The sequence below is a fragment of the Podarcis bocagei genome (genome assembly GCF_964188305.1).
Source record: "Podarcis bocagei genome assembly, chromosome: 7".
Taxonomy (NCBI): domain Eukaryota; kingdom Metazoa; phylum Chordata; class Lepidosauria; order Squamata; family Lacertidae; genus Podarcis; species Podarcis bocagei.
Genome location: NC_138132.1, coordinates 60,989,199 through 61,011,137, shown reverse-complemented (window position 1 = coordinate 61,011,137; position 21,939 = coordinate 60,989,199). Strand labels below are relative to the sequence as shown.

Genomic DNA, 21,939 nt, shown 5'->3' with positions numbered 1-21,939 from the left:
TTTTCTTTTTTTCTTTTCTGTGCAACTGTGGGAAGCCATGAGGAACACATTGGAAAAGCAGTGCATAAGTAAATAAATAAGTAAATAAACACTACCTACGACACATTTTTAACTTTACTATATGTCAAGGGGGTTCCCAGTAGGCCAAATATAAGGGCAGCTGGGAAGTAAAGCCAATCACTTTCATACAAATGGAACTTTATTTCAAGGGGATTTCATTGTGGAAATCCTCTGCCAAGCAAGTTTCGTGCCCCTAATTACAACAGAATTCAAAGAGCCATGGCAACACACAGCATGTGCTGGAAATCTGAATAGAAATCTTTTTGCACTTCACTGGACACGGAGAATGTATATTTGATTAGAACCAAACTTCTCAGGAAGTCATTGTCTCCACAATTACATTTGCTACTTGACAAAGAAAACAAAAACCAAAAACCCCAGACAGAACACGTTTTATGGAATTATACATCTATGGTCAATTCTTTGGAATCTTTCTTTCTTTTTAAAAAATCCCTGCCAGTTAACACAACCCACAGGGAACATCTTCTGAGAGGTTGCATTTGCACAACTTCCATCCAATAAGGCTTGCCTAAGTTTCCAGAAACCTGCAGTCAGTCAGTATGTGAAAGTGAGTACCTCATTCCCATAGTTCCTGATCACATGCCCACTTTCAGCTTTGCTCATTCTTTGGACAGGAATTATTTCCCTCTGTTGTCTCTGTCACCCATTTTCGCCCCTACAGCTTCAATCTGCCGATTCTCTATGCCAGTTTTGCTTCTCTGAATAATCCTCTCAGACTCGCTCTATAAGCCTTCTGCCCTTTCCCTCATTTCTCAGGACCGTTCCCACACCAAACCTAATTTCCCAATAGCCAGGGGGGTTTCTTAGCCTGTCATTGCCTAAATCTCTCTTAAGAGTGCCAATCCCATGCTCATCGCTCTGTTGTTTCATTTCTAAGCAGCTCAAGCCAATGGCAACAAGTCCCTGCTTCTTTGGCTCAGCCAATCACAGCCAGAGGCTTCACCACCATCACTACCAACACTCTTATTAAATTGCTCTAAAGACTTTGTCTGATTTTAGTCCAAGCAATATGGCCCTATGTTTATAGAATTATACTCTGCTTCTGGGGCACAGCCAAAGCTTTGTATATTCTCTCTGCAACTCAGGAAATAAGAGGCGCCTGCACGATCAGGCCCATCTGGTCCAGCACCCTGTTCTCATGGTGCCTGTGCGGGAAGCCTGCAAGCCGCACACAAGTACAACATTTGCCTGCTTGCAGATCGCAGAAACTGGCATTCAGAGGTATGATTCCTCTGAGAGTGCAGGTAGGACATAGTCATTGTGGCTAGTAGCCACCGATAGCCTCTGTGCCCCCCCCCCCCAAATTTGGTGGCCATCACTGTCTCCTATGTGAGTGAGTTCTATAGTTTAGCTATGTGCTGTGTGGACTAGGAAAGTAGTTAGATTTTTGAGTATACCAGGATTTCTGTGAGAGAAGGAAACGGTCTGGCTCCAACCGCAGCATAGGCTCAATATCCTTCAAATCAACGGCCATTGCAACTCATATGACAGGATTTCAATCAGTGGCATTACCTTCGAGGGGAGTAGTGAGGATATGGAATGACGATCAGCTGGGAGTTTGGGATGATGGCTGTCCATTCCTGTTTCCTTATAGACTGGAAGAGGAAAAAAATGAAAGCACTCAGTGAATGTCTTGCGAGCTCATTTCATTCTTGATTCTACTGTGTAGTCAAAGCAAAATCTCAACATTCTCATTATCTTAAAAAACTGGCTGGAATGACATTTCCAAAAGACTGTTTGGTTCCTTCCCACTTTCAAAGACAAAACAATTTTGACCTGATACATTTTCAAGATTTAAGAGTAAATACTGCCACTTCAGTATATATGTATGTATGTGTGTGTATGTATGTATCAAGGGATAATAATGCCTTTTGCTATCATGAATAAAATTAAGTAAATGGTGGATCAGGTTCGCAAAATGGCAGCCTGGGATAGACCCTGTCTGATCAGGATTCACAACTGTTTGAATGCCCTGTCGGTGGAGGCCAAAATAGATGCAAATCCACGCCCTTTGGGTCCCAATCAGGCTTAGGTACAACCATAACGTTAAAGGTATTCCAGGTTGAGAATGCCTTTCCAAGGTCTCAAAGGACTTTAAACAACAAAAATGCCCATGCTGCAGGGAAAAGGTCTACTGGCATTCCATTAGGCCTTTTTACCTGGTCATTTTATCCTGTAGGTCAGCCATGGAAACCACAATTCTCTGGCTGAAGCCTACATCAACACATTCTCACCATCCCACCCTTTTAAGAAGAAGCCAACGTGATACTGAGCAAGGTATGAAACCAAATGCACATTGATATCAATACAATTATATGTGAACTGGGGTCCCAACATACCTTTTCACCTAATGGGCGAGGAATGCCCACATACAAGTGATCAAGAAAATTAGCGCTGCGTCCCAAGCCTAGCACATTATATGGGAGCTGGAGGGCAAAATGTGCTGATTGACTCAGTTGTCCCGCTGGAATGCAATTGAAAAGATGACACAATGAATACATTGCTTAAGGCCTTCTAAGCAAAATATTTTTGGTTTAGAGTCATAGGATTAGTTGCTCTTCATCCATATTTGAGCCCTAAAATCCATTTTTACATTTTAACAGCAGAAACATTTAGCATTGATATAATACTTTGGAGAGTTCCAAGCACCTCACATACATTACCTTGCAGATAGGTCTGGGAATCAGGAAGCTGCCTGTTGTTGAGTCAGACCATTGATCTATATGGTTCACTACTGTGAACAGTGACTAGCAGTGCATTGGCAGATTGAGAGAATATGGGTAAAATTGTAGGAGAGGGAAACAACATTGACCATACTGTGCGTGTCTGCTATAGATCTCCAAATCAGACTGAGGACTTGGATGATGCCTTCCTTGAGCAGAAACCAAACCTTACAAGGAATGGTTGATGGAACTGGGTATATTTAGCCTGGTAAAGAGGAGACTGAGTGGAGATATGATAACCATCTTCAAATATCTAAAGAGCTGTCACATGGAGGATGGAGCAAGCTTGTTTCCTCCTGCTTCAAAGGCTAGGACTCAAATTAATGGATTCAAGGGAGATGAAGTATCAGGAAGAACTTCCTGATGGCAAGAGCTGTTTGAAAGTGGACACCCAGAAGAGATGGTGACTCTCCGACCTTGTATGTTTTTAAAGCAGAGGTTGAATGGCAATCTGCCATGTATGATCTAGTTGAGAATCCTTCATTGCAGAAGGTTGGACTAGATCAGTGTTTCCCAACCTTTTTTGGGCAAAGGCACACTTGTTTGATGAAAAAAATCTCGAGGCACACCACCATTACAGCCCCGTGATGTCAGCGCGCAGCGTCACGCCGGGAGGGACGCACGAAAGTGTAAGTTTCAATTTTTTCCCCTCCCCGTTGCCGGGGAACCTCCAAGCTTTGGGGGTGGGGGGTGGGGAGGAGGCAGCAAAGCGAGGCAGGAAGGAGAGCGCGGCTTGGCTGGGTGAGCTTTGGCAGGGGCAGGGAATGAGAGCCGCGAGGCGGGCGCTGCGGACGGAGGCGCTGCCCGCCGAGCTCGCAGGCAGCCAGGCAGGCAGACGGCGAGAGCCCCGCGCTGGGCGGCCTCTCCTCACCGCCGCCGCCCCGCCTCTCGCCGCCCGACTCGCCCGCCTCCCTCCAGGCAACATCTCGCGGCACACCAGGCAACATCTCGCGGAACACTAGTGTGCCGCGGAACAGTGGTTGGGAAACACTGGACTAGATGACCCTCAGCCCTTCCAACTCTACCATTCTATGATTCTAGGGTCTCTGAAGGACTGTATTCTTCTGTACAAACCTACCTGGGCTCTGAGAGGACACCCTTCTCTCAGTCCCACCACACTCACAGACATGCTTGGTGGGAATGCGGAAGAGGGACTTCTTGGTGGCTGCCCCCAGACTTTGGAACTCCCTTCCTAGAAGGGCTAGACTGGCTCTCCCCTTTTGTCCTTCCACTGGCAGGTGAAGATCTTTTTTATCCTAGCAGGATTTGGAAACTGACCGCTTTTAAGGAAAGGGCTTTTAATAGTGTGCTGCACGTTTTTCCATTCTTTTTATTCTAGATGTTGTTTTTTACATAGTTTGAACTCCATAGATAGTTTAATTACTTTTTAACCATAACTTTTTATGTTTTTAGCTATGTTTGTTTTATCGGTATTTGTTTTAATTTTTGTGAGCCCGTTTGAGTCTTGGCTCTGGCTAAAAGGTGGGATATAAATAATAGTAATTGCTATCAACCAATGACCACCTGGGGTTGAAGTCCAACAAAATCAGGAGAGCTACAGGTTACCCACCACACCCACCTCTGGAGCTTAGTCCTTAACTTTGTTTATAAAATAAATCTGGAGGCATGTTTGTGATGAATATGCCACCTTGACCCATCATTTCATTTTGCTATGGTTATAATGATGGAATTCTTTCTATGTTTTGTGTGCTCCAAGACGTGCTCCAGCATTTAAATCAAGGGCCTTAAATGAAGCAGTAAGATACAGGAGATGTAAATTACAATACAATAAATCACACAGCTTTTGTGATAGATGGGAGCTTGAAGGCAGAGTTTTGTCACTGCAATTAGGCATGACTTATCACACCTTAATGCACCCTCTGCACTCCTTTCCTTAGTCAAAACCATCTTTGTATTCCTGTGAGGCAAGATACACTTTTGGACAGATAAGGAAGGAGCACATGTAATGGTAAAGTGGAATTGTCAGAACTTTTCACACATCTAATGGTTGACTTTCTGATCTTCCAGTGCTTAAAAGCTGCTGAGAATTTCCACTTTATTTTCAGGATGAACTAGAATAATGGTTCTCCTCTTCATCTTGTTCTGCAGCAGCAAACTTACTCAGCACAAAACTGTACACGTAACATGTTTGTATCCAATATTAGTCCTATTCAGAGAAGATCTATTTGAAAATGATGGCTGTGACTAATTAATTTCAGTGTGCCTACCCTGAGTTGATCTTAGCTGGATACAACCCCAAGTATTACAGTACTATTATTGCACTCGGTGACACTATTCACATGAATGAAACCATGTGGTTGTTCCTTGATAATAATAATAATAATAATAATAATAATAATAATAATAATAATAATAATAATAATAATAATAATTTATTTGCACCCTGCCCATCTGGCTGGGCTTCCCCAGCCACTCTGGGCGGCTTCCAACAAAGATTAAAAGTACATTAAAATGTCACACATTAAAAACTTCCCTGAACAGGGCTGTTTTTAATTAAAAACTTCCCCGAACAGGGCTAATGGTCTAACTTAAAGGGTAAGTTTATTTCCACATAGGACAGGCTTATATACAATAGCAGCCACTATAATTTCTATATGATGGTTCTAAAGTGTGTCACTGACAAAGGAAAAATTGCATGCATAACAATCCTTGTGTTGGCTCTACAACTTCCCCAAGTGATTATGGAGAGACCACCTCTGCATCATGCCAGCAGCGTTTTCACTTTCCATTGCCTCTAGGCCATTTATATTTAAATGAAACTCACACTGTAATATCTAAATATTCAACTCTCATATGCAGAACTATGTAAACATATTTCTTGAGAACAGAGTCAGCAGTAGTGAGATGCCTGCTTGGAATGTATGTCTTCCTTCACTGTGTGGATCTGGGGATTAGGACTGATTGACAGAGTTGACAATTTATGCAAGTGTCGAAAGGAACAAGGGGCAATGAAGTTTGCCATCTTTAATTCATATTCTGAGACTTTGTTTCGTATCCTAGCATGGCCGTGTGCCCAGTTTTATTGACTTCAGATACTTGTGCCAGGTGAAAATTGCAATTATACCCACCACACTGACAATGAAACATTACTACAACAAAAGAGAACAGTGTTACCAAGTGCTTGAAGAGGGAATCTTATTGTAGCAGCAGCAGCAGCAGCAGCAGCAACAACAACAACAACAGGAGTTTAAGCCTCAATTGTTGATGAAAGTGTTACAAAAAGAACTGGGAAATGTAAAACACTCACAGATCCAAGGAATCAGTCTCACTTAGACTCATATGGTTTGAGCACAGTGCATGGGAGCAGCAGAGATCATGTCACTTGTCATGACTTGTCAGGGGAACATAGAATTTTCTGCCTTATGCCAGGTCAAATTATCTGTCCATCCAATGGTGGCTGGTGCCCATTGGGGCTGGTAGGGTGAAAGGTAGGGAGCCTAAATTGTAAGTGGATCCAGATCCAATGACAGGCAGAGCCAACTGACTGTAGTTTTGCCCCCTCCTTGCTCCCCACTGCCAAGCTCTACAAGGCAACACTGAGACTAAGGAGAAGGAAGTTGACAAGCAATGACACCCTCTTGACAGGATGTGAGTAAGAGGGCAGGCCAAGGCTGTTGGGGTTGTGCCCCATTTGCCCTATTGGACCAGCCTCCCCTGCATACAAAGTGGCCACATAAGCAGCAGTGTTGGGGTGGAGATCTTTCCTATCTGTTACTTTCTCCTTTTAATGGGAGATGCCGGACATTGAAATTGGGACCTTCGACATAAAAAGCATGTGCTCTGCTACCGAGCGATGGCCAGTCCACAAGGGCTTTTCCCACCACCTGCTATTCCACGTTTACTGGTACAACAGCTCATTCTTAACTCCTCGAAGAAGCAGTACAGTGTTTAGCTAGGGAAGATGGAGGAATCTTAGCAATAATAGGAATTTCAATCAAAAGCATTCAGTGCACAATAGACGCATCAAACAATGCCGAAATATCTGAAATCGCCACTGGAACATGAGCAGTGAATCTTGGGTATAGGCAGCAGAATAAAGGCATCCCATGGAGTCATTCCGGTTTTTTAATATGGTTTTCTGACATTCAGAGTGATTAAGCAAATGCAGTGGCAGAACAAAATCAATAATATTGACCACAGTAGTAGGAGGTAAACGTTAGGACAAAAATGTGAATTTTAAAGACACTGGAGTGCATTTTAACTGTGATGTTTCCTTCTTGGATCTGAACTATGGGGAAAGCAAGAGCCACAGACTTTAGGGTATGTTAAATAATTTGGAAGGCTCGGGACCCTGTACTGGGGAAGGTAAGGCAGGCCACCTGGTCTCCAACTGGATCTCCATCTCCTTTCCCCTTCAGATTTCTATGGCTCACCCAAACTGTGGAGCAGGACTCATGTGTGGAGGTTTGGGGGAAACATGTTAGACTAGGTTATTCATTGTGGGGTAAACAAACCCAAACATGAATGGGAGAAGGCGGACACAGAAAAATGGCCTGGTACTAGGGTGCCACCTGTGCAAGAAAGACTCCTAATTTACATTTCTATTAGAGGATTCAAATTCAGATGTTAGAAGAAACTCTAGTTTCAATTTACAGCCCACCACACATTTCGTACCTTTAGATTAGGAAAGAAATCAGTTGTTCCTTGCTCTATTTAATATGTGAACTTCTTGGGTTTTAGTGGCTGGAAATAGGGGTAATTTGTTAAGAATGACAAGCTTCTGTCACTGAAAAATATGCATGCAGGAACAGCCAGCAACTGAGGCAAATTCTACAAAATAAACAAATGGAGCAACTCAAGGAAAGCACTAATGTACTGAGCGCTTATCGATTTCTTTGTACTGCCAAGTCATTCATAGTTTGCTTGTCAAAAAGCTGAAGGATAATTAATAAATGGCAGAGTTCTAATTAGATTCAAAACCTAAACTAAGATCATGTTCAATTCTCCACTGGACATTACTTCTGCAGGCCTCCATCTTCTTTACAGAAATCCATCCTCTCATTTTCAAGCGTTGCATACCAGGCAGAGAGAAAGAACCCGTGGCCTCAAATGCAGCAACAAATCATAGTAAATACTAGCAATTCACAGGCTGGATAATAGCCAGCATTTCAGAACTGCTGCTCTTAGCACCATTTTGTTCCTTTCTTTTCTCTGTTCTAGAAGACTCAAGTTACAGGTGGCTCAAGCCCCACACAGACTGCCCGGCCGACATGCCTAATTCACCTCAGTGCTTTTGTTGACTTGATGATGAACCTGACAGGTGACACAAATGGGGAAGACTGATTTCCATGCTATATTTTAAACTGATTTTTAAATACGGCGGCTTGACTTCATTCTGTCATTAAGAAACATGCTGAGTTACTTGACCAGACAAACTGCTCATTTCCCAGAGTTCTTTCCGACAAAGACCCAATTCTTTCACAGAGGAGTTCCTTCACTCATACATGTCCCACCATGCATAGGTGATGCAGAAAGGTTGCTACACACAATTCAAGCGAAGAACGACAGAAAAACAAACAAACATGGCTGGACAACCAAACAATGGTGTTATTGTTTGGAAAGAGGTGCTGATGAAGAATCAGGAAACGGTAATGCTTGACAAAACCAATACATAAAACCCCCAAAAGAAACTGCTGGATCAGGCCAATGTCCCATCTAGTCCAGTGTTTCCCAACCTTTTTTGGGCAAAGGCACACTTGTTTGATGAAAAAAATCTTGAGGCACACCACCATTACAGCCCCGTGACGTCAGCGCGCAGCGTCACGCCGGGAGGGACGCACGAAAGTGTAAGTTTCAATTTTTCCCCCTCCCCCTTGCCGGGGAACCTCCAAGCTTTGGGGGTGGGGGGGAGGAGGCAGCAAAGCGAGGCAGGAAGGAGAGCGCGGCTTGGCTGGGTGAGCTTTGGCAGGGGCAGGGAATGAGAGCCGCGAGGCGGGCGCTGCGGACGGAGGCGCTGCCCGCCGAGCTCGCAGGCAGCCAGGCAGGCAGACGGCGAGAGCCCCGCGCTGGGTGGCCTCTCCTCGCCGCCGCCCCGCCTCTCGCCGCCCGACTCGCCGGCCTCCCTCCAGGCAACATCTCGCGGCACACCAGGCAACATCTCGCGGCACACTAGTGTGCCGCGGAACAGTGGTTGGGAAACACTGATCTAGTCCATCAGTCTGTTTTCACAGTGGCCAAGTAGGAAGCCCTCAAGGAGGATCTGAGCCCAAGAGCCCTCTCTCCTTCTGTGGTTCCCAGCAACCAGCATTCAGAAGCATTGCTGCCTCCAACTGTGGAGGCAGATCATAGATAATTAGTGACTGATAGCCCGCTCCAGCCAATGAGAAATCACTTGCAACTTCTCTCCTTTGTTCTACTGTTATCACCTTCTCCAGTCAAATATCCAAAAACCTGACTGGTCTAAAATAAAAGAGCAAGTTGAACAGAGGTTGGAATGCACTGAACAGCCACCCTTGTTCAAGGACTAGAAAATGCCTCTCATCTCCCGAGCACATTCAAATGAGCTCTTCCACCATGTCCTGCGATTTGCTTCTGCTCCACCACCTCCCACAGAGGTCACTGGAGTGGGCTGCCAAATATGCCAGGCTGGCTCTCATTGTTATGCAGATCGGAACGGCTGTGATTATGAAAAGGAAAACAGCTGTGCAAATTTTCACTTCCCCCTTTCAAGTCCCACAGTTCTGGCACTGTTGATCAGAGTGAAGTCACAGATGTAAAAATTCTCTAATTTATTGAGAAAACTGCAAACAAAAACAAGAGAGACCCTGGTTTGTTTTATTTTAAAAGAAAATAGCAGGTTCAGGCATACTAGGGAAATAAAGATAAAGAGCGACTCAGTACCTTTGCAAAGATACCTGGAAAGGTGATTCCCTCTGACAAGGGCGCAGGACCTGGGGCCACTGTGGTAATTACTTAAACTTACAAAGCCAAAAGCAAATGGAAGCAAGTGAGTTTGTGAGATGGGCTGACTGGAAGAGGAAACAAGAGGAAGGTGTCAGGAAGAGGAAGAGGTTCCATCTGCACAATCTCATTTGCGCAGATGTTTTGCAAATTGGACCTTTAAGCTTGAACGAAGTATACTGTGGCTGAACTAGCTTTCTTCTGCATCCCTTTTAGAGGAATGATTTTTTTATTAGAAGAAAAAAATAGAGGAGAGAAGCCAGTCACATTCCCCCCTCTCTTTTTTGTACCCCCATCTTCTGATGGTAGTACAAGGCTCCATTTTTCTTCTACAGAGGCACTCCTCCTTGAAAGGGGATGCAACTTGTTTCTTTTTTCAGGCATGAGTCTGCAGACTCATCATGTTATGCTTTCTTCACTCCCCCTCACTTTGGCCTTGCAACCTTCATCCTACTCTCTTTTCCGATTTACGAACATTCGCTGCTTTCCCAGTCAAGTATCCCTCCCTCCCCTGGCTGACAGTTGTCACTCCCCCCCCCCCATCTCTCTAGCTTCGCCTTCCAGTATTAGCCTGTTATCCCTTCCACCCACCTACTATTCTCAAAACTCCATCACTATTCGCTTCCTAGAACTCCTCACACTTGGCAGCAGTTAGTAATATAGATGCCATATTAATTCAAGCAAAAGTGCACATGGTTAAGATTATGCCTTTTATTTAATCAAGGGATGCTGGCACAACTACAAGCTTTTTTATGTTGGAAAGTATTATTCTTGCCTGAAAAACGTATTCCGGAGGTAGGAAACCTCAGGCCAAGGGGCCAAATGCACCCCGCCAGGCCTTTCTCTCTGGTCCTTTCCCAAGGCCACACTGCCCCCCCCAAGCTTGCTTCACACCCTTGTTGAGAGTTTTTGGCAGGCTGTAATGCAGGGGTAGGTAACCTAAGGCCCAGGGGCCAGATGCGGCCCAATCGCCTTCTCAATCCGGCCTGCGGATGGTCTGGGAATCAACGTGTTTTTACATGAGTAGAATGTGTCCTTTTATTTAAAATGCACCTCTGGGTTAATTGTGGGGCCTGCCTGGTGTTTTTACATGAGTAGAATGTGTGCTTTTATTTAAAATGCATCTCTGGGTTATTTGTGAGGCATAGGAATTTGTTCATTCCCCCCCCTCCAAAATATAGTCCGGCCTACCACATGGTCTGAGGGACAGTGGACCGGCCCACGGCTGAAAAAGGTTGCTGACCCCTGCAGTGTAATGTGTCCTTGAAGTCAGTTAATGACTCTTGCTTTCCTGGATAGAGGAGAGACAGGGAGAGGTGTGTGTGTGAGTGTGTGTGTAGAAGTCAGCCAGAGTGGTGTAGCAGTGGTTCTCAAAGGTTGTGGTATGCCACACTGGTGTGGGGGGACAGGAAGGAGAACGTGCCAGGAAGATTCAAGGACAATCAAAGAAATATTTAAACGTTTCAGCTCAGCTCAGCACAGCACAGCAGAGGTTTCCAAATTGTGTGTCATGACACGTTAGTGTGTCAGCTGCAGTATGTAGGTATGTTGCGCGAATGCTCCCCGCGCTTCTCCCAGGGCAGGAAAGGGATTAGTTTCAACCTCTGGTTTGCTAGTAAAACTGAATTACTGTGTTATGAAATGATGCATGTCTAAAAAGTGTGTCACCAACATGGAAAGTTTGGAAAGCTCTGCACTACAGTAGCTTATTTTTGGGGTGGGTGGGATGGGAATATACAACCAGAACAGTATCCACACCTCTCTTCAAGAGAACTGGCTATTCTTCTACCGTTCTCCATGGCATATTGTTGCGAACAGGGATTTTCAACGCTGACAAATATGAAAGATCAGAAAACAGAAAGGCTTCTTTGAGGTGATGGCGAGATTAGAGTTTGTTTGTCTCGAGTTATACCTAATAAAAATGAGATTACCTGGTAAAAGCAAGCTCACACCTCTCATGGAGTTTGTAGTTAAGGTACATATGTAAGAGGCTTGTTTATAATTATATTTTGGGAACGATTCAAGCTCCTATGGAGCTGCATTGTTTTATATTTTCTGGATGTCCCATGATCGTATGATAAAATAGTTGTGTTCTATGTTACAAATCAGCCACTGCTAGGAGTAGTTTCTTTTTTGTTTCCCAACATATTTCTTACCAATACAAAATTTGGTGTGGTGCAAGCAAAATTTTATTCTGATAGTGTGACCCAGAGAAAAAACGGTTTGAGGCCCACTGGGTTACAGTGTTGGACTAGGACCTGTGAGACCAAGGTTCAAATCTCCACACAGCCATGAAACATTCTGGGTGACCATGGGCCACTCACATTCTCCCAACCTAACCTATACCACTGGGTTGCTGTGAGGACAAAATGGGGAGGAAGAGAACCATGTACACCAACTTGGCCTCCTTGGAGGAAAAAGGTGGGATATAAACACAATACAGTAGTACCTCGGGTTACATACGCTTCAGGTTACATATGCTTCAGGTTATAGACTTTGCAAACCCAGAAATAGTACCTCAGGTTAAGAACTTTGCTTCAGGATGAGAACAGAAATCGTGCTCTGGCGGCAGCACAGCGGCAGCAGGAGGCCCCATTAGCTAAAGTGGTGCTTCAGGTTAAGAACAGTTTCAGGTTAAGAACGGACCTCCGGAACTAATTAAGTACTTAACCCGAGGTACCACTGGAAATAAATAATAGCAAAAACTAGCCTACTGTACAAAGGTAAAATTTGTATTCAGTGCTCCGCCCACTTTTTCCTCTGGTCATGCTCACTGCTGGTTTATCCCCCCCCCCAAGAATGTGCGACTTTGGGCTGAAAAAGGTACCCACCCCTGATGCATTCTATGCAGCTATTCTGGACCCTGTCTGAAACTGGATCCCTGGCCCTAGGGCATGTTCTCCCTTCCCTTTTCTAAGGAACATTCTGCCTCCTGTAAGCATTCCTTTCAAGCGCTGCCTCTCAAGTACAAAAGAGAGGGGACTCCCTAATGAGAATTAGCCTTCTGCTCCATGAATTGATTGTATCTTACATGCTGCTGAAAACGTATTTATCATAACTATATTGGTAAAATTGCTGCAAACAACTTGTACGCAGCTCGCACTATTACTGCAGATCATAAGTTCAAGGACCTAGAATGGCGCTAAATAATCATGGCATTACTAAACGGTGTAAGCCCAGAAGGGCTAACGAAGATGCTGGCTCAGCAGAAGGTGAAAGGCCAGACTGCCAAGGAGGGTTAAAAATTGCCAGCAAAGAACAAAAACTCAGTGATAAGGCATTGGTTGTGGAATCTAGTTTGAATCTGGACATAAAGAGCAATGAATCAAGAAGAAAAATGATCCCAGAGCTAAGGACAGAGATATGCTCTTGCGGCCCTTTCATGCTTGTCGGACAGAGCCACGGGGTTAATATGTTACAGAATTTAACAGTGATTAGTCATGTCTCTCTGAAACATTATAGACACAGCTTCCTAACTAGTTAGGAAAAGAAAGTCTGAAGAGAATTCTCTTAATAGTACAGGAAAACTGCAGCCAAAAATATAGTTTAGGAAACCTGCTAATAATAATAATAATAATAATAATAATAATAATAATAATAATAATAATAATAATAATTCAAATCTTTTTCAGGTTTCGTTGCTGGTCCCCTGCTATTCAAGTACAAATGGGAGAATTCTAGCAATAGAGGAGAATGACAGATGCTTATAGAAGCTGCTCATTGTAGTCTTCTGTAATCTGAATTAAGCAGCACAGTCCTTGGGGCGGTGGAATTTTATTCGACAGCAATTCGTTCTGCAAAGTGCTTTGAATGCGGTGATAGCACAGTATAGGCCGGAGGTCTAAAAGCTTGAATGGCAGCCCTGATGCCACAATAACACTGTGAAGGTGCCACAGGGCTCGTTTGTTGTTCTGCCTGTTGTTGTTTAAACTAGCAGAGTTACGTTTACTTTGGAATTTGTACCGGATGATGGTATGCCTTTCTTGCTCACGGGAGCATCTGAATGAATCTCAGTTCTGCAAATAATTGATTTCCCTCAAATATTTAGTTTGACACTTAGGAAGTCTTTCCCAAACTGCAAGAAGCTCTGTTTAAAAGCTGAAACCCTGCCTAATCCCCCTTCACTTCAGAAAATAAATCAAGTTTCAGCTGGGTGATTGATACTTGAATGTGATAATTTCTAGCCAAACAGAACCAAAACAAAAGTGAGCGTTGATCTTCAGAGAGAGGGCTTAAACTACAAAAACTTAAAAAAGGAAACTGTCTGCACTAAAATGCACAGGGGTTCTATCTGAATAAGACATACTCAGAGTAAGGTAAAGATAAAGGGACTCCTGACCATTGGGTCCAGTCGTGACCGACTCTGGGGTTGCGGCGCTCATCTCGCTTTATTGGCTGAGGGAGCCGGCGTACAGCTTCCAGGTCATGTGGCCAGCATGACTAAGCCGCTTCTGGCGAACCAGAGCAGCACACGGAAACGCCGTTTACCTTCCCGCCGGAGCGGTACCTATTTATTTAGTTACAGATAGGTAGCCATGTTGGTCTGCCATAGTCAAAATAAAAAAATTCCTTCCAGTAGCACCTTAAAGACCAATTTATCTACTTAAAGACCTATTTATCTACTTGCACTTTGACGTGCTTTCGAACTGCTAGGTTGGCAGAAGCAGGGACCGAGCAACGGGAGCTCACCCCGTCACGGGGATTCAAACCGCCGACCTTCTGATTAGCAAGTCCTAGGCTCTGTGGTTTAACCCACAGCGCCACCTGCGTCCCTTCATACTCAGAGTAGACCTATTTAAATCAAGGGACTCTAACCCGGACAGCCCCGTGGTTTTCCACGGATCTGAGGGCAATGAAACAATCGTTGAGACGGCTAGAGTGCCGGTGGCGGATAACTCATTCCGAATCTGACCGGACACAGGTTAGAGCTCAACGTCGAGCCTACCAAGTGGCGATAGCGACGGCGAAGAAGAATTTCTTCACCGCCTCTATTGCATCTGCAGAAAACAGCAGCAGGAGACTTTTTCAGGTGGTTCACAATTTAGCGGAACCACCTGCAACATCGGGGCCCAGTACGGGCCACATGTTCTCCTGCAATGATTTTGCAAAGTTTTTTGCAGATAAAATCGCCCAGATTCGGGAAGAAGTAGACTCCACCGTGGGAGCAGGGCCGGGGCGGGAGAGTGCTAGAGTTCTGTCTAGTCAAGTTGAGTGGGATCAATTTCAGTCTGTTACCTCCGAGGATGTGGACAGGCTGCTTGGACGAGTGAAACCAACCACCTGTCTCCTGGATCCTTGCCCATCCTGGCTTATAAAAGCTAGCCGGGAAGGACTGGGCGATGGGCTTCGTGGGGTGGTGAATGCTTCCCTCCGTGAGGGAGCCTTCCCAGACCCGCTGAAAGAGGCGGTTATTAAACCGCTTCTTAAAAAACCATCTTTAGATGCGGCCACGATGGCCAACTATCGCCCAGTCTCAAATCTTCCATTCCTGGGCAAGGTGATTGAGCGAGTGGTTGCTGAACAACTCCAGGCACGCCTGGAAGAAGCGGACCATTTGGATCCCTTCCAGTCGGGATTCAGGCCTCATCATGGGACTGAAACTGCCTTGGTCGCACTGGTTGATGATCTCCGGCGGGCTAGGGACAAAGGTGAGAGCTGTTTCCTAGTTCTGCTGGATCTCTCAGCGGCGTTTGATACCATCGACCATAGCATCCTTCTGGACCGTCTTGAGGGGCTGGGAGCTGGGGGCACTGTTATACAGTGGTTCCGCTCCTTCCTCCTGGGCCGTGTTCAGAAAGTGGTGGTGGGGGATGAGTGTTCAGACCCTTGGGCCCTCACTTGTGGGGTGCCTCAGGGTTCTGTCCTCTCCCCCATGCTTTTTAACATCTATATGAAGCCGCTGGGAGAGATCATCAGGAGGTTTGGGCTGGGTGTTCATCAGTATGCGGATGACACCCAGCTCTACCTCTCTTTTAAATCAGAACCAGTGAAGGCGGTGAAGGTCCTGTGTGAGTGTCTGGAGGCGGTTGGAGGATGGATGGCGGCTAACAGATTGAGGTTGAATCCTGACAAGACAGAAGTACTGTTTTTGGGGGACAGGAGGCGGGCAGGTGTGGAGGATTCCCTGGTCCTGAATGGGGTAACTGTGCCCCTGAAGGACCAGGTGCGCAGCCTGGGAGTCATTTTGGACTCACAGCTGTCCATGGAGGCACAGGTCAAATCTGTGTCCAGGGCAGCTGTTTACCAGCTCCATCTGGTACGTAGGCTGAGACCCTATCTGCCTGCGGACTGTCTCGCCAGAGTGGTGCATGCTCTGGTTATCTCCCGCTTGGACTACTGCAATGCGCTCTACGTGGGGCTACCTTTGAAGGTGACGCGGAAACTACAACTAATCCAGAATGCGGCAGCTAGACTGGTGACTGGGAGCGGCCGCCGAGACCATATAACACCGGTCTTGAAAGACCTGCATTGGCTCCCAGTACGTTTCCGAGCACAATTCAAAGTGTTGGTGCTGACCTTTAAAGCCCTAAACGGCCTCGGTCCAGTATACCTGAAGGAGCGTCTCCACCCCCATCAGTCTGCCCGGACGCTGAGGTCCAGCGCCGAGGGCCTTCTGGCGGTTCCCTCACTGCGAGAAGCAAAGCTACAGGGAACCAGGCAGAGGGCCTTCTCGGTAGTGGCGCCCGCCCTGTGGAACGCCCTTCCAGCAGATGTCAAAGCGATAAACAACTACCTGACATTCAGGAGACATCTTAAGGCAGCCCTGTTCAGGGAAGTTTTTAACGTGTGACATTTTACTGTATTTTTGGTTTTTATGGAAGCCGCCCAGAGTGGCTGGGGAGGCCCAGCCAGATGGGCGGGGTATAAATAATAAATTATTATTATTATTATAACTTAAGTCCATTGATTCTGAAGAGTCTGCTCAGTGGGACTTAATTGGATACAAGCCACCAGCATACCTATGTCCTGTGTTTAAATTAGAAAAAAAAGCATTCTTAGCATAACAAAATGCACAATGCATTGGGAATGAAGGAAAAACCCTAGTTCATTTGCTACCAATTCACCAGGCGGCCTCAGGACAGCCCACCTTTTATGAGCCTCAGCTTCACACCTACAAAACAGGGATGAAAATATAGACATGCCTCGCAGGGCTGTTGAAAGGATTACGGGAACAACATATGCGAAACACTTTGAACACCCTGAATGCTAGATATAAATGTCAGGAATGATTTTAATTATAATTTATTAATGTATAGCTTGGGGTAAGATGATGAACTAATTTCATATCTGTGTTTGTTTCGAAACAAAATTTCCTTTCCTTGTAAGCCATAGGAAAGGAATAGTCTATTACCCTAGGTTTTATTGCTCAGTGCTTAGTAAATGCTAGGCGCTAATAAGTTAATCATCATCTGTTTGATGGCAAGGTTGAAGAGCGACACCGAAGCCTGACACTCAAGAAGCTGACTATAATATTGCTTGCAAACAATGGGCCATTAATATTTAAAAACTAATCTCACAAATTCATCAATATTTATACATCATAAGGCTTTAATTCTGGGCTGAGCTCTATTGCAACTTGAAGTTATCACTCCTCCACCTACATACCTTTGCAATTCACACACTATTAACTCCCCCAGCTCCTGAGAAGATCTGCTTGACAAAGCATAAGAATTTTAGATACTAGAAGATACTGCAGTGGGGTCAAGCCAACTATGACCGTAAGCCAATGGTAGTGAATCTATGGCATGTGTGCCAGAGAGGGCACTCAGAGCCCTCTCTGTGGGCACCCACGCAGTCGCCAAAGCAGGAACGTTGCTGGGTGTTTGCAAAGTGGGTGGCTTCTCCCCCCCATGCCGTTATGGGTGGGAAACGCTCCGTAGAGTGCGCTCTGCCCACAGCAGCGTTGGGTGAAGTTGTGCACCCGCCAACCAGCTGTCATGGAAGGAGGGGATGGGAGTGTGGAAGCAACGGGTCTATGGGCGAGAGAGTGAGAGAGAGAGTGCACACACGAAGGGACTAGGCCAGGGCTCAGCAAACTTTTTCAGCAGGGGGCCGGTCCACTGTCCCTCAGACCTAGTGGGGGGCCGGACTATATTTTGAAGATGAAAAACCAAACGAATTCCTATGCCCCACAAATAACCCAGAGATGCATTTTAAATAAAAGCACACATTCTACTCATGTAAAAACACGCTGATTCCCAGACCATCCATGGGCTGGATTGAGAAGGTGATTGGGCCGGATCCGGCCCCCGGGCCTTAGTTTGCCTACCCATGGACTAGGATGGTGCTCTCTGGCTCCTCTGGGCTCCTGAAAGACACAAGCAGGAGATTCCCTGCATCGCTAGTGCATGTGATTGGTGGCTGTGTCAAGTGCTGTTTTCGACTGGCTGCCGTTGTGGTGGAGACAATTGGTGTAAGTCTGTGATGGTGTTGAACGATTTTATGGAACCCTCCCCCCAAAAAAGCTCAACAACTCAGGACAATTCCCTTCCCCCCAGAAGCTCTTAGTGGCTCTTAGTACCAGCCCTCCAGTGCACCTTCTGGAAAAAGTGTATTTCCAAGGTTTGACGGCTCATAATACTACTTTTTTGGGACTAGTTCCAGTGCTTTTTTTTCTGTGAGGACACAGGGGGATGCAAACCCCGAAATTCCAATTAGAACTGTATTTATTTCCCCTGATGGCGATTTTCTTGAGTCAAAATGAGAGTATCCCTAAACATTTTTAATAGAAAAAAGCACTGAGTTATACCCTAAAATTATATATCAATGGAAAGGGTTACATTTTCCCTAATGTATGAGTAGTTTTTTCCTAAACTAAAACCTCAGTATTCAGGCTAAATTGCCGTGTTGGCACTTTGCGTTAAATAAGTGGGTTTTGGGTTGCAGTTTGGGCACTTGGTCTCTAAAAGGTTTGCCACCACTGCCCTAAGCCATCAAGAGCACAGGGTTCATCTGGTTGGGTTGGACTCCATCTCTCATCAGCATCGCCCAGCATGGCCAATGGTTAGGGGTGATGGGAGCCGTAGTCCAACAATGGCTACAGGTTCTCAGGGTGGGGCAAGCAGTTCCTCTGGTTCCTTCTGCTGACCACAGTAATATATCTACAAATATTTATCTAGGCAGCCATCACAGTGACATCAGAATAATACTAAGCGGCACTAGCTTTTCTAAAGGTGGCTGTGACTATAAATAGTCATATGCCATGGGGCTAATTTTCGAATTCCTGTGCTACTGGGATTCCTGGTTGGAGAAAGGAATTAGATAGGTCAAACATCTATCAGCACACAACTTAACAAGTCCACCATTATCCCCAACTACTGTCTTTTGCTGTCGGACAAGGAAAATTGTGTTACCTTCCTTATTTCTCTATTTGTGTTGGCAACCAGGAAATTAGGGGTCAAATTTGTGGCTCAGCTCTGAGTATCTTTTATCTTTGTTATGGCTTATAGCCAAACAAATAAAACTGTTACTATTCTATTCTGTAAAATAATTCTGACAGGACTCCACAGCTGCACCTTTCAAGTCTAACAAGACATGATTTTTTTAATGGAAAGGACAGAAAATTTTGAAGGTAATTATACATTACTGTGTAAAAGAGGGCTGCAAAAGATTGACCTCCTGCAATCTTTAAAAAACAAAGTTAATTATACTATGAACTGTACATTGGAAAATTTAGGGTACACAATATTAATTGTTTTTCTTTTATAATGTAAGAAATCACAAGGCTTTCTATTTAGGCCCTGATTTGAAAAACGTCACTTTTTTGCACCTTGTGCTCCACATCTCTATAAGAACTGATCTCCTAGAGGATGGGCTTTCTTGGTGTCTTTGGTGAAGTGCCCAAGGAGGTTAACAGTATTAAAAATGTGTTTGAGATGAACGTCTGCACAGTGTAGGTTGACGGATATTGAGAAGGCATAACTAAGCTACAGCAAAAAGTTCACTTTTTCCCCAAGGCTATGCTGTACGTTAGATGTTGGTCACAGGCTGAGTCTTTAATATTTTTAACATATAGAACACAAACATCATTTTATTGACAAACATACAACAAAAAAATGCTCTGACCAGACATACATTCTGCAAGCAAGTTGGTAGCATTTCTTTTCTGAAATGACAGACCATCGTACAAGAAAACTATTATACCAGAACCCTTTTCGTCGAGCCCTTTTTCACAAAGAAATATTTTTTGTTATCTAGGGCTACAATTTTTGGTTCAAATGAAAGTTCATCGTTCATGAACATTTCATGTTAGCGAGCAGCATTCTGGCTGGAAAAAACCTCAATAATAACTTTCACAGACCTCTTCTCCTCCACGTTAATATAGTTGCCAAACCAGCTCCTAACAATTATTGCTTAAGGATAACGACTTTCCTTGCACTGACTGCAGGCTAGCTGCAGTGCTAGTCTAACATCCCACATTACTTTATTGGCATCTAGGTCACCAGCTTCTCTTTCTTGAGAATTCACTACATTACACATGGTACCTGGAATTATATATATATCTGACATATTTGTATCATGTATTAAAAGGCCTCGGATGATTTGAAGCTACATAGTGCCTTGCTAGTGTTATTTGCTAAATGCAATTAGACCCGCTCCAAAACAAATAATTCCTTATTTTAAGAGTTTCTTTGTAGAAGGGCTCCTTTGACCCTCAGGTCAGAGTTAAGAACTGCTCAGGCAGCTTTGAATTAAGTTGTTTCTGAACCACCTGTGATTTGGGAAAGAGCCTAGTAAAATTTAACTGTTAACAGGTTAACTGTTAAGGAGTGTTTTAAATACCTAGAATTCTCAGTACATGCTCCAAACCAGCAGTGATGAACCTTTGACTTGTGAGTCTAATTAGGCCCAGCAGTTAGGCCCACGTGGCTGTTTCCTTCTAAGGCAGCCCCACCTCTGACATCATATACAATAGTGTTTTCCAAACTTTTCATGTTGGCGACACGCTTTTTAGACATGCATCGTTTCGCGACACAGTAATTCAGTTTTACTAGCAAACCGAACGTTAAACTAACCCCTTTCCAGCCCTGGGAGGAGTGTGGGGAGTGACACACAGATTGAAAATCTCTTATATACAACATCAGGTGTATCGTAGATAAAGATATGACTGCAAGAGAACAATTGGAAGCCTGAAAATATGATCCTGATTGCTCTTTGGCAAGTGGGGCTTGTGTTTATTGTTCCTAAAATTTGGTGCTAAACGCAATCCCTGCTGGGATTGGTCCCAAGTGGAGTTTAGGAAAGTGGAGAAGGAAGTCAGTATTCATCAGCGGTGACTTCAAGTCCTATGTGGACTGGCTGGGAATTTCCTTTGCAGTGCACAAGCCACATCACAAAGGAAAAAGTGGGCCACATTGATGACAGGAGACTGACAGGTGACCAAAGTGACCTCCTGCGAGTGGGGGAGTGAAGGATCTGTCTCGCTAGGCTTAAAAGGTTCCTCACCTCTGCTGCAATCATTAGTTAAACATTCATATTCTGCTCTGACGAATTAAGTGTCAACTACTTTCAAAACAGACAGAATATAGATTAGAACCTGGGTTTCTGCTAACACTGAGGAAGCAGGGGATATATTTATAAGATGTATGGATTTTTAAACTACCAAGATGGCAACATTTTACCGTTTTCACTATGGAAAGAAATTATGTATGATTCATCACCTCACCCATACTAACACTCGCTGTCTGGGGTTTGATCCATTTGAATAAACCATGCTTCTTTGCCATCTAAGCTGTGCTGGAGTCATCGTATCTCTTATCATGAGGCTTGAGCCCTTTAGCAGCCAGCCACAAGCCTTCCCTTCTAGATGTGACAGTGCCATTTCAGGCAGCACTGACCCCAGAAGGCAGCAGCTGTGAATGGTCATTAGCTGTTGGTATTTCAGAAGCACAAATGGCTCGTACTTGTGATACTGAAATCCTGTAGGAAATTGGAGTGAGAGAGATTCTGGATGACCCCTGGGCAAAAACCACAAGTCACATGTCTGATGGCATGTCACAAGCTGCACAGGCTTTTGAAATAACTGGAACTAATGAACATCCAAATTGGATCCATGTAAAAAGGCTGGGTCCTCAAAAGATCCCTGTTATTGATCATTGTGGCCTGCCCTACTTAGTCTATGTATGTCAGTCTGATGGAAGTTTAGACAAGCTTGGCTCCCAGGGAGCTGAATTCTCTGCTGGTACAACCTCCAGGCTGGTTTTCTACCTCTCCC

General features: G+C 44.7%; 1 protein-coding gene across 1 annotated transcript in view; it reads right to left on the bottom strand.

Moving 5' to 3' along the window:
- ITFG1 (integrin alpha FG-GAP repeat containing 1) overlaps positions 1-21,939 on the bottom strand; it is a 119,763-nt gene that overhangs the window by 10,598 nt on the left and 87,226 nt on the right. The window contains exons 15-16 of the mRNA XM_081201179.1: positions 2,421-2,545; positions 1,594-1,676 (exon numbers count right to left, since the gene is read on the bottom strand). Of these exons, the coding sequence (XP_081057305.1) occupies positions 1,594-1,676; positions 2,421-2,545 (208 nt within the window). The remainder of the gene's footprint in view (positions 1-1,593; positions 1,677-2,420; positions 2,546-21,939) is intronic.